Source organism: Tachypleus tridentatus, chromosome 13 (assembly GCF_004210375.1).
Source record: "Tachypleus tridentatus isolate NWPU-2018 chromosome 13, ASM421037v1, whole genome shotgun sequence".
NCBI lineage: Eukaryota > Metazoa > Arthropoda > Merostomata > Xiphosura > Limulidae > Tachypleus > Tachypleus tridentatus.
In genome coordinates, this window is record NC_134837.1 from 93,422,430 (window position 1) to 93,435,580 (window position 13,151).

A 13,151-nucleotide genomic window follows, 5' to 3' on the forward strand; every position below is an offset into this window, starting at 1 on the left:
ATTTTTTCGTTTATATTTATAAATTACTTAACAAAACAAGCCCTTGATAAGCAAATGAGTATGAATTCCTGAATTAATATTTCTACTTCAATAGGTCAAACAGGGGAGGGGTAACTCTCATTCAAAGCTGTCTGTGATATGATCTGTTGTGAGAAGGAGACATATACCTGGATCCAGAGTGTGTCTCCGTGGGCTTCTGAGGCAGCTTTTGCAAATAACTTTGAAACAACTAGCAAGAATATATGATCTCTTTTCCAGCTCCTCCTTTTTTATTAGGTCAGCCTTAACAGAAGATCATTTTATTCGGCAAACTCTGGCCTTTTTACTTTACTTGGTTTCTTAGGTTTGTGAGGTTTTAGGGATATCTCCTATTGTATTTGACTCCTTCCTTTTTAGCAGAAAATATGGCAAGTGACTACTTGGTTTTTTCTCCTCCTGATACTGCTGTTCATGGTAGGAAATTTACCATTCATTTGTACAGCGAGAAACTCTGGAGATCAGAAAATAACTAGTTACAGTGGAGGTAAGTATTATTGGACATACATTTTTAGTTTAGAAAAATGCTAACTTAAGTTCATTGTATTTCTCTTTCAGTCGACTTTGGGGTAAGTGCTCAACTTGATAGAACAATAGGTCGAAGAAATACTTTCATTGGAACTCCCTATTGGTATGTTTTTTCACTAAAAATACTTTATTGTCAGGTGCTATGGCTTCTTTTTAAACTATTTTTTTAGAATTTTTATTTTTAATTAAAGCAAATTTAACAAGTAAATTTTTTCAATCCAGTGTTATGTATTTTAGTTGCGTGTATGAATACATCACATTTTTTTGTACAATGTTATGAGGTTCACAACTATATTTCCACTAAACTAAAGGATTAAAAGAAATATTTACTGATACAACATACAAAAGTATAGTGTAAATTAAAATTGTATTTAGTTCATTTAACTTTTAGTGCAAAGATGGTTAATGTTTTGTCATCGAAGAAAAGATTTGTAAGTGATTTTATTCATCTGCAATAGGATGGCTCCAGAAGTAATAGCATGTGATGAAAATCCTGATGCCACCTATGATAACAGAGTAAGTTTGGAGGATACAGAATACAATAAGTTACAAATGATATAAAATACCATATGAAAGCTCATGCTAATGTTTCCATTGTTTTGTTTTTGCTGTTAATTTCTCAGTAAATTTGCTTTATAAGTAATTGAACTGCATTCTTGTGATTTTATTTTTATACTTAATATTATTAATTTTATATTGTTTAAAAAACAATCTTAAACATTAAGCTATGTAACATTTCTTAATTTTTCATATTCATAATTTGTTATATTATTGGAAATTTTGATGGTTAACACATTATTTTGATTATCTAATGTATCTTATATGGTTTTAATATTTTGTTTCTTTACAAAGTAACCATGTTTTTTTATTCACCTGATACCAAACTACTTTGTTGTTATTACTTTTATTCTTATTTAGGTATCCTAAAATATAACAAATTTCAATAAATTTTTAAGTTTAACAAGGTCTGGTATATATCTGAACAATAATTAGTTTTTAAATAATCAAAAGAAACAGAATTTTGAAAAGTTTTGTATGTGTTGTTATTCATGGAACTTTGAAGTTTGTTAGCAGTGACTACCTCGTATAATTGAAAATCATAGTGATATTTTACGTTTTATTGTGTAGTTTATTTAAAGTAAAATGTCAGATCTCATTCATTTCAAAAATTTAATTCGATATTTTTGAGACCACAGACAGGTTAATGTTATATATTTAATTCCAGCTGGATCAGCAAAAAATGATTACTTGGTCTGGTTTACAAAAGCCATTCAATGATTTGTACAAAACTACAGCTACAAACCACTTTAGTTTTAATATTACTAACTACATATTTGTGTGTTATAAAACACATTGGAGTAAGTTTATAGAATAATTTTTCTAATGTAAGATTTAGCATCAATATAAATGATTATGATTGAATTGTTCAGCAAGAGAGCGTGAAAAGAAATGAGTTTCTGACCACCCTTGGTTATTTTTCAGACCCCTAAACCTTTTAAGAGGCTTAATATTTTTTAAACCTAAATTCTTACCATGAACTTGTGTTTTTGTTTTTTGGTAGGCTTTACTTATTTTCGATGAAATTTTAGAATTTAGAGGCTTTTATTTAATTTCTGTTATACACATTTTTTTATAAATAGTAGCAAGTTTGACTCGTTAAAAAATGAACTGTGTAGATAAATTTAATTGCAATTTTATGATATTTTTGTAATACTATTTTTAATACTTTTTTATCTTGTTTTTTACAGAGTGATTTGTGGTCATTGGGTATTACTGCTTTAGAGATGGCCCAAGCCCAACCTCGTAAGTTTTTAATTATAATTATTATTGTTTCAAGATTGAGTTACATTTTACTTATGTTTTATTTTATCTTTTTTCAGATTGTTTTAGATGTTTTTTGAGCATCTTACATTTTTTTATGTTCATAACCTCTAACAAAAACTGCTAATTATCTGTTACATTAAAAAGGTTGGATTATATTTAAGTAATATGTAGTTAGTGATAATTGAAATAGTATAATTAGTTTATCTTCATGCTCAAATTTTTTTATTTGACAAATTTTTCAACCTTATCACCATCATTAGGTTGTTTGTACAACCTTGAACAAGGAACAGTTACTGTAGACTAGATGTCTTAAAGTACATGTCATGCATGTGATGAAGAATAATTTTTATAACATGTTTCATGACAGTTATAAATTTTTAAGTACAATGACTGCAAAGATTTATTTTTTTCTTATGTAGATGTGGGTATAATCAAATAAGTTTTGTAATTATGGTACTATTGTTTCATAATGCCTTAATTCATTTTACACATGACAAATTTTCAATTCAATATCTGTCAAGGCAAGAATGAGCTCTCTTGATATGAATAGCCTTGTTAATTTTTTGTATCATAAGTCACAACCCTCAGCTATGATTATCACCCAGTCTACTGGTGGGAATAAGTCATACTTCTTGTCAATCTTTAGAAATTCCACTGAGTTTGTCCCATATTTAAGCCTGTTTAAGGTTTCTTTATACACAACTTCAAGCACATGCTGTGTTTCCACAACTTACTACTTAGTATATCAACTTGTACACAGTAAATTACAGCTTTCATTTAAATTGTAGGTAGAGTATTAGTTTGAGTGACTTAGTAACGCTGTAAGTGTTCTGTTGGTTTTGTGTTGATTTACTACATCAGTACAATCATTGTTGAAGTAATTGATTAATGTTGAGTAACATTAGAATATGGTTGGTTGTTTAACACTTTCCATGTGGGCAGCCTTTTCTCCACATATCATTAGGTCTTACTGAGTTACATTCAAAACTTAAAGTGCTTTATTATCATACTGTATGAATAAACTTAGCATCAAAACATAGCTAATAACCCAAATCTTATGCAAGTTTTAAGTTCTCAATTTAATAAAGAAATATTAAAGACATCCTATATTTCCCATAGTATGAGAATAGTGCACATTTGCTCTCTACATATCTTCTATTCTCTAATTTACTTTTCACCCCTTCAAAAAGTATGAAGTTTAACATAAATTATTCATTATAATAATGTTATATTACTCAGGCAAAGCATGATTTTTATAGCTTTCAATCTAATTTGGTTACAGAACCATAAATATCAGACTCCTTTTCAAAAACCCTCCTGTTACATCTTCTCTCATAAATGGCCAATAGTTCTCTCTGACATTGAATACTGTATTATTTACATACAACCAATAGAAAGTCAGTTTTAATCTATCAAATTGTGCATTATATTATGTTGTTTCCTGCACTGAGAATTGCTTATTTTATTTCAAGTTCAAATTTTTTTCCCAATGGAAACATTAACAAGCTTACCTGAATTTTTAATTGCTTTTGTCATATGTTTAGAAAGCCAAAACATTATAATAATTATTCTATTGTTTGCTTTTAATGTGTTGTTATTCAGAGTTCTTTCGTGCATTATTTAGTTAAATAAATAAATATTTAACTATTAGTATGAAAAAAATAAGGTTAAGTTTCGTTGACATTTGACAGAAAAAGAAAAACTCAGCTAAGTACTATATTTCTTTTATATCATGTGTATTATTCTTAAAAAAGTAACTAAAGTAAAAAAACTTCTTACAGTAGATAAGGTTAGGTTAGGTAAAGTGTAGAAGAATAATAATGATAAAATCTTCATGAGTTACACTGGCAAATAGTCTGGACTTTTTACAGTTCAATAATGTAACATGAGCTAAATATTTGCCAAGTGAATCACAACTTGTATTTTATGATTATTAGTTAGACATGGTTTAAAGGTCAGTAAAACAATAAAATTTAAGTATAAATGTAAAGAAGTTTAAAGCTATTTAAGATAAAAATGGGTTCTTTTATAATTTGATGTCATTCTAGAAAGAAAAAAAGATAATTTAGATTTATTCTGTATTTTTTTTATAGTGGTTTAGAAGTCAGTCAAATTGATCAACTGTGTATAGAGATAGGGTAGACAAAATAGCAATTAAGAAATAAAGTTTTTGCTGGAAAAAACATTTGAAATTTATCTAGGAATTTTTAGAGATTATGTAAATGAAATTTGACAGTTTTCAAATGAAGAAAATTATTTTTAATCTTAACATGAGAATTACTTTGCACTTAGAGCAGTGAACACTTTATATATTTACAATGAAATTTTTGATTAAAATAGTTATTTTAAAATTATTTTATCATCTACAAAAGGCTTGATGTTAACTGAAAACTTGTGAAATTTTATAAAGATACACAAAACATATCAGATGTTATAGAATGGAAACTATAAAGGTCAGTTTTGGTTTATCATCTCGGCTGATTTGTTCAAGCCTATAGTGAGAGTATTAGTCTCTGTATATTACTCAGCTAAGATTATTGAAACATTTTAGATGAGAGCCAGCTCTGAAAGTTTGTATTTATCATTAATTATATTGACTTCCTTTATGAGGAAAAAGTGAAGGCTTAAAAACCTACTACTGTGTTATAGCTCTTTGTGACATGCATCCTATGCGTGCTCTGTTCCTAATTCCAAGAAACCCTCCACCACGGCTGAAGTCAAAGAAGTGGTCTAAAAAATTTCACGGGTTCATTGAAACAGTTCTAGTGAAAGATTATCAACAACGTCCTTATACAGACCAATTATTAAAAAATTCCTTTATTCGGGACCAACCTACTGAAAGGCAAGTCCGCAACCAGCTGAAAGAACACATTGACCGTTGCCGTAAACACAAGCGAGGTAAGAAAATTAAATTGTGAAAATGTAGATTTCTATTTTGCAAAAAAAATATTGAGGTTACTTTGTTGTAGATACATAATTTAAAGGTTTGATGATGAACCCACTTTTCAGAAAGTAAAAGATTGGAGATAACTTGAATGTGTGTAGAAAAAAATTTTATTATAAATCAACAGCATTTTGAAACATACATTTGTAATGAAGTTCTTCACTTACCCATTTCCAAATTTTTATAATGTAAAAGTGAATTTAGTTTTAATTCATATAATTATATTTATTCACAAATAAGTTTTTATTTTCTGTTAGAAACCTAACTAATTGTAGCAATTTTCTTTATGCTTTATGATATAAATATGTGATGATACACTTGTTATTTAATGTCTTGCTTTCTATATACCATACTAAAGCATGCTAAAAAGTTGTAATAGAATATTTCAAACATATTACATTGTTAATTTGTCTTATAACTCTGAATTTATAAATTAACATTGGTCAAAAATTAAAATGTTGAAAGTTACCAGTTTTGCACATGGTTAGTAATGTTTTTTCTGTGATCATAAAATCAGACATGATTCAAGTAACAGCTTTTCAGGGATTATTGCATATTGAATCTAGTGTTTTAAAAACTCTAATTTTCAGGGGAATCTCAGGAAGTTTATCGCTATAGTGGTAGTGATGGAGAAGAGGAAGACACAGAAATGTTGGGTGAACCAAGGTTTGTTTACTCAATACTCTATAACATTTATTTTATGCTCTACACTTACACTTTGAAGTTGAGTAATCAAGCAAGCAGAAAGATTTTGCAAATTAAACATTGTATGAAGTATTCATAATGACATATGAAGATTATGTAAGTATATATTTTAAGTTGAAAGATATTAAAAATGAGTTTCTAAAATATGTACTTTATTCATAACTTATATTTTTTCATTAGAGATAGCTTCTTTATTGTTGTGTCCTTAAGAAAAGAAAACAAAAACATGTACATATAAATTTTTCTTTAGCTCTGTTGAACCAGTTGAGCAGGAGTCAACTCTAAAGAGAAATTTCCAGCATCTTCAAGAATCAAGAACACTCACTCCTAGTGATCCTAAACCTAGTTCCAGTAACCATCAGGCACCGGCACATCCACATCCAGAGTTAGTAGGTCCTTCTGAAACACCAGTACCACTAGTACGACCTTCAATGGCTCCTCAGAGGGCAGTTGGTAAGAAACATTCTATATCTTAATTTTACAGAATAAAAATGACCTAGCTCTTAGCTCACAAAGGAAAAAAAATATCAAGTACTGTTTAACACTTTTTTTTCTAATCTTGCAAATCTTTAGAATCTTCACTTGAAACAATACTGTGAATCACTAGTATTACATACACATCTAGTACATTGTTGATTCTTACACACATAAACATCCTACAAATTTCAAGAACAGTCAGGACTTGTGCAATACACAGTCAAGAGTATATGTCACAAGCAAAAAAGAAAACTATGCAGAAACAAACAGGCATTAAAATAAATATACAATGGTAAATCCATTACATGTTTAACAAGAAATGTAGGTGGGTGAAATCTGATAAACCAAGCAAAGATTTTATAATTTGTTCATAAAGAAATATGTCAGTTAAAAATTCTGTCCACTCATTTCATGCTAGCATAAAGTGTAGTTTCAAATACTTGTTTTTTATTGGTAAATGCTACATTTGAACTGCTAATAACTGTGAAAACCTCTACAAATAGTTTTAAATATAAACTTAAAAAATCACATACAGGTAGATAATGATCAGATGTTCATGTAACTGGTCATCTAGGAGTAGTTAAGTTGAAAAAAATCGTGTGCATACTTATGTAAGACAAGTTGGACAAGTAGCATGAGAACTTTAGATTGATGAAATAATGTTTTAATACTTCTAACATATAAGTAAAGGTTTCCACTAACTGTGTAATTCTGAGATAATTTTTTAAATTCATATTCATAGTCTTGTAGAAAAAACAGTTTCTGCAGCTTCATGTTTCAAACGTGATTTTGAACATCATGCTTCAGAATTATTCAAAGAAAAAATAGAAATGTTTGATTTCTTTTTAAATTTAGCCTTTGCTTATACTTTTTAAAATCAACACAATCATGAAAAAGCCTTCAATAAAGCTTTCTGCAATTAAACCAAAATGGCCAGCATAATTAAGATTTTGTGTTGTAAGTTGTGCAGTGAAAACTTCTACATTTTTAAATGTATGGTTTGAAAATTTGTAACTTATATTAGTGAAAACAGTTTCATAAGAATTAATTTTACTCTCTTCAGACAAGTTTTATTTTGCTATTTATTTTTCTGTAGTTGCACCTGATCCTCCACCACCTAGCAAACCACTTCCTCCAATACCGGTGGAAGAAGACCGTAAAGAAAGAATACACAAACCACCACGGAATGTCCAGCCAGTTCAACCTTCAAAAGTACCACAATCTCGGAACTCTGGCTTGTTTAGCAAATCACCTATTCGTAGACCAGAGGTGAGATCTTTAACATTTATTTTTTAGTAAAGTCAAAGCAAAAATTATTCTGAAAGTAAACCAGACGACATAAATGGTCTCAACTTTAAAAAAAGAAGGCAGAGTAGTATTTTACAGCAAATGCAACGTATTAAGTATAGTATCATTTCTTTAGGAATTAATGCTGTTATTAAACATTTAGTAGTTAATACTTTAGGACACAAATATAATTATCAATTCATATAAAAATTATAATACAATAAATGCTTTGTTTGAGATTTTCATATCACAATTTAAAGAAAGGACTACTTTTTACAGAATAAAAAAGGTGTTAATTACCGTGTACTGTTTTATTAAAGAAAATCACACAGAATAAGTGGTGGTGCAGGAAGTTGTAGTAATATTAATTAAACAGTAATTAATTATTTAATACTGTAGGAAGGATAAATTTTAACATATTACAATTGCAATGCAGAATTGATTTTAACTGAAAGAGAAATTAATCACTTTTATGAGAATCCATTAGGAGAGGTTAGTGTTGTTTTTCCAGAACAGTAATCATGAAAGTGAAAAGTACTGTTATACAGGTTGATGTTCTTTTAAGAGTAAAACAATATTGGGTAACAATAATCAGTAATGTTGAAAAGCATAAAATGAACTTATTACTTTATACTTACAGTATAATAAGAGCTTTCTCTCTATTTGGAGTAAAATAATTAGTTTTTCTTTTTAACACCTTTCATGATATTAGGTTAGAAAAAAAAATTTTCCAGTGACAGACACTGTAACTTGCTAGTTTTCTATATTTTGTTTCTTTTTATATAATCTGACAGTGAAATAAAATTAGATATAAGATAATACTGTCTCATACAATATCCAATTTTCTTTTTCTCAAGGATCTGGAAGTGTTAGCAGCTCAGCTGAATGAGTTGGCCTCTGGAAGTCATAGCAGTGGAGCTGCAAAAAGAATCAGTGGTAGAGGTCTGTTTTCAGAATCAGCAAAAGTGGTTAGTGAACATCCTGCCCATCAGAATGGTAACCTACCAGAGCAAGCTGCTTCCACAAAACCACCTGCAGATTCTGAAGAAGAGGAAGATGAAAGTCATGTTCAAAATGATGGAACTTTACTGGCTTCTGACCCACCAAGACCACTGTATGTTTACATTTAATGATCTTTCATGCCTTTATGTAGCAAATATCTGAAAGTGCATTTTTGAAAAATTTGCATTAACAACAACAATCATAAAATTCATGGAAAAACTTCAGTAACTTTGTATTGTGTGTGTTTTCAAAAAAAATTTTGTCAATATAACTATTGGTATAAAGCATGATATTGAAAAATATGTTTGGTGGGTTACTACAAATGAATCACTGAGTCAAATAGAAAACTGACTAATATGCTAAGTGAGTGTGGATTGGTTAAACTGAGAAACCTAAGAAATTAAGGATTCCGTTGTGTGGAACTTGATGTGAGGATCACTTTGCCATATTATTCTCAGAAAACTAAATGGTCTCTTCTACTTTTCTCCTGGCCCAAACTTAATGTTTGCTCTGTTATTCCAATTTGCTTTGATCAACAGCATTCTGTAACACCCTCCTCTGCCTCAACATTTTCTTATGAGGCATGTGACTTTCACTTTGTTGCCATGGCAGCATTCATCTTCATTCAATCTATCCAATTGGCAGGTTACATACAATTCAACCCAACTTCATCTACATACTTGAGAGAGACTGCAGGCTCTTAAGTAGATTGTCTAGGTAATTGGATTTGACAATTCAAAAGGAAACATATGGATATGCTGTTCATGTTTATTCTCTGATAACATTACAACTACTGTGATACATGATTATAGGCAAAACAACAAACTTTGTCTCTTCCAAGTTTATTTCAGATTGTTAATCTTGCTTTTGTTCTAGCTCTCAGAAGACAAGTCTTCACACCAGTACTGAAAGATACCCTGTACACTTTTAAGGTTTATTTTTGCAGTCACTAGTATCTCTTCATAATCACATCCACATTGGCTACATTTTTAATATGTAGATCTCCTTGCACTTGAAAGTGATCTTTAAAGAAATAAACATTTCAAACATATGAACTACTAAGCCACATTCAGGCAACTGACTCATGCATCATACTTGCAGGTGGTAGTAGTAGTAGTAGTAGAGTCTAAGCTTGGTGGTGTAGATTATTATTACAGATTTTATCACCTGTGACCACAGTATAACTTATGGTAAAATGTCATTCCTGATAGAATTATTGTATATTCCTCATCTTGACACAATTTCTAAAGCCTGACACATTGTTGGACTCAGCATAAGGTAAAATCTATTCTGGTATTATTTTAGTAAGATTTGTCCACTATCAGAATTATGTTGTCAAGACTAACCTAGCAAAGGCACTCTACTTGACTCTTAGATTCAGAATTAAATTTATTTGGAAGAAAGGTAAAAATGAACATATAATAAGACAACAATGTAGTGTAGTACATATAACACAAGGAAATTGAAATTGAAATCCAAATGATGTTTTTAAAGTGATATAATACAGACAGAAACCTTTTCTGCATATATAGCTTTTAATTACCCACATAAGAAACTGTGAAATTAAACTACAGAGTATTTGAAAACAGACTTTCTAGATCAGAAAATTCCTAAAAAGTCTTCTTGTCTTGTTTGTGTGATGATCAGTTATTCAAACAGCACTTTCTTGTTCATTGTTAGTAGACTTTCTCGTATGTGAAGATAGAGATAAAAACACTGAAAGTTGTATTAACTTTTCATGCTTATGTAGAACATGGTTTTATATGCCTGTTTTAGTGATAGTTGCTAGATTATAAAATACTAGTAAAAACTTTAAAATATTTTAAAAACAATTTTAATATGTGAATGTAGCATATGACAGAAAAGAGTAAATGTTAGTTGTTTCTTTTTAATTCCAATTATGTCATAGGATGATGTATACTGGGTGAATGTACTGTTAAAGTAAGACAGCTCATATTGTAACTATTTTCAAATTTTGTTTTTGGCAGTCACCAGTGAAATTGTGTTAAACATGTCAAAATTATTCTATTGATGACAGTCATTATGTATAATTTTATTTTTCAGTAATATAGACATTTGTTGATGCAAGTTCTTTTGTTTGTTTTTTTCAGGCCTCCAGATGGCTTTAGTAATGATAGTAGTAAAAACACTACAATTTCTGAAGGTAAATGTTTATGTTAAACTTTGAATTTTTATTCTATTTAAAAATGAATTATTCAGATTTTCATCACATTTTTAATTAAACTAATTCAAAGTAATGACATATTTGATATATGCTCTTCATGTGTAATTAATGTATATAAATTACTCTGGAAGATATTCAGAAGGAGAATTTGATAAACAGCTCTGTTCTGCTGAAGTTTTATCCCTCTTGACATGGGTTATTTCACAACAGGTCATGGCTCAAAGGTCATGTCATTGCATTTGGTGACTTACATTCAAAATTTTATTAAACTACTATCTAATGAACTTATGTTAGTAAGTTTGTAATCAAACTATAAATTATAATTTAAACTAATATGATATATTAATTAATTTTATAATTTAAAACTAAATATTAAAAGAACGCATTTAAATATAGAGTTTAGTGAGTTGTGGAATGTTGAATGCAGTACTCTTTAAAATTAGATGTTTGTGATGTCCAAATACTAACTTTATAGTTTTGTACAAATTAGGAACTCAAGTTACTAGTAATATTAAGCTAGAATATCAAATAAGAACCTCGTATCTTTTTATTTTGCTGAGATATGGCTTTTGTACTGAATCAAACAGTGACCCCGTTCATCTCTTTCCATTTTTGGAAACAGTCCCTTATATACACTTCAATATATGATGTGAATAACCAATCATCAGTTTAGAATGTCCTCAAAGTGGTTTTCTCAGCCATTTTAATCTTTGAAAAGGCTGTTATTATCTTTCAATCCAAGATTTTAATGAGGTAGGTTATGTCTTTAGTCTGCTCAAAGTTTTTTTTAAATCTAAATACACCTTAGTTACTAAACTTAATAAATTATTGTGGAATTCTATAATATTGGCATAATTATATATGATTTTTTTTGGCTATTCAACTGTCTATATATAAAACCTAAAAAATTTTTGTTTGATATCCTCCATGTGAAAAATTTTAAACCTATAAAACCTTCATCCATGAGCAACCAAGTACAAAGGTCATAGCAAGAGGGGATAATTGTCTACTTCTTGATTTATTTTCCTATAGTTTAGGAAAAATAACTTTTAACAATTTACTTCTAAATAGTAATAATCTTTACACATTTACCTAATGTATAATAATTGAAATGTGACTGTATATTACAAAATACTAGTCCACTAAAACACAGCCAAGACAGGAAAGACTAACAGTCAGTTTTATATTACTGAACATGTAATGAGTTCACCTGCACTGCATCAATACAAATTATGTAATGTTAGGTAGGATGATTGAAAGGTCAATGGAATAAAAATACATGTGTGTGTGTGTGTGTGTGTGTGTGTGTGTGTGTAAATATATAGTGTTATGAGACTTAAGGTACTTAGACTAAATATTTGTATTTTCATGCAATAATATGTAGTTATTCTAGCATAACAAAAGCATAATTTATATTTTTCCTAATTTTTTTATGATGTTTACTAGATTTGGTTAAGTAACAGATTCCCCATAGTTACAGTATAAAATAGTCTTACTGGAAATGAACATTTGAACTGTATTTCAGAGGTTTTAGAGATTATGCAAAAAATATTTGAGATTTTTGGGATGAAGAATAGTTTTTAGTGACTTTTTGTATACTAAGTACTTGTAATATTTACTGAGTAATCTACTGTACCAAAGGTTATATTGCATATACTTGACATGAGAAAATGTATAGGCAAACTTGTATGTTATACCGAGCCTATAGCAATGCACAAGGCAGTGAGCAATTCAAAATTTAAAACACCTTTACTATAAATGTTTCTAAATGAAATTAACATTATAATGTATGTTATAATTTAAAAGTTTTACAACCTTTATTTAAAAAAAAAAAACTTTAATAAAAGCTACTTAATGTTTTGGATATATTTCCACATGATCTGCAAGCTATGAAAAATGTTTATTTTTGCACTGTTTATCTTTTATAATATAATGCCAGTTGTGTAGATGTAAATCCAGACAATAGAATGTTTACCTTACCTATTGAAATGTAGTTTTCAAAGTTGTGTGGATGAATACAGTTGAAACAAGTAATGAATTTTGTCAACCCCTGACTAGTGCCACACCTACCTTCATTAGATTTGTGTGAGCTTTAAAACCTATATGTAGAGGTTGCATGCATATGTATATAGTTATTAGAAAGAGCTCATTTTACACTCTAAT

At 29.1% G+C, this 13,151-nt stretch overlaps 1 protein-coding gene across 4 annotated transcripts in view; it reads left to right on the forward strand.

Moving 5' to 3' along the window:
• The window catches only part of LOC143238476 (serine/threonine-protein kinase mig-15-like), a 145,969-nt gene that overhangs the window by 80,824 nt on the left and 51,994 nt on the right, over positions 1–13,151 (forward strand). For all 4 annotated transcript variants that reach the window (XM_076478744.1, XM_076478746.1, XM_076478745.1 and 1 more), the window contains 9 exons: positions 595–667; positions 1,023–1,080; positions 2,313–2,367; positions 5,038–5,286; positions 5,923–5,998; positions 6,288–6,490; positions 7,611–7,783; positions 8,659–8,915; positions 10,915–10,967. In XM_076478744.1, coding sequence (XP_076334859.1) covers positions 595–667; positions 1,023–1,080; positions 2,313–2,367; positions 5,038–5,286; positions 5,923–5,998; positions 6,288–6,490; positions 7,611–7,783; positions 8,659–8,915; positions 10,915–10,967 — 1,197 coding nt within the window. The remainder of the gene's footprint in view (positions 1–594; positions 668–1,022; positions 1,081–2,312; positions 2,368–5,037; positions 5,287–5,922; positions 5,999–6,287; positions 6,491–7,610; positions 7,784–8,658; positions 8,916–10,914; positions 10,968–13,151) is intronic.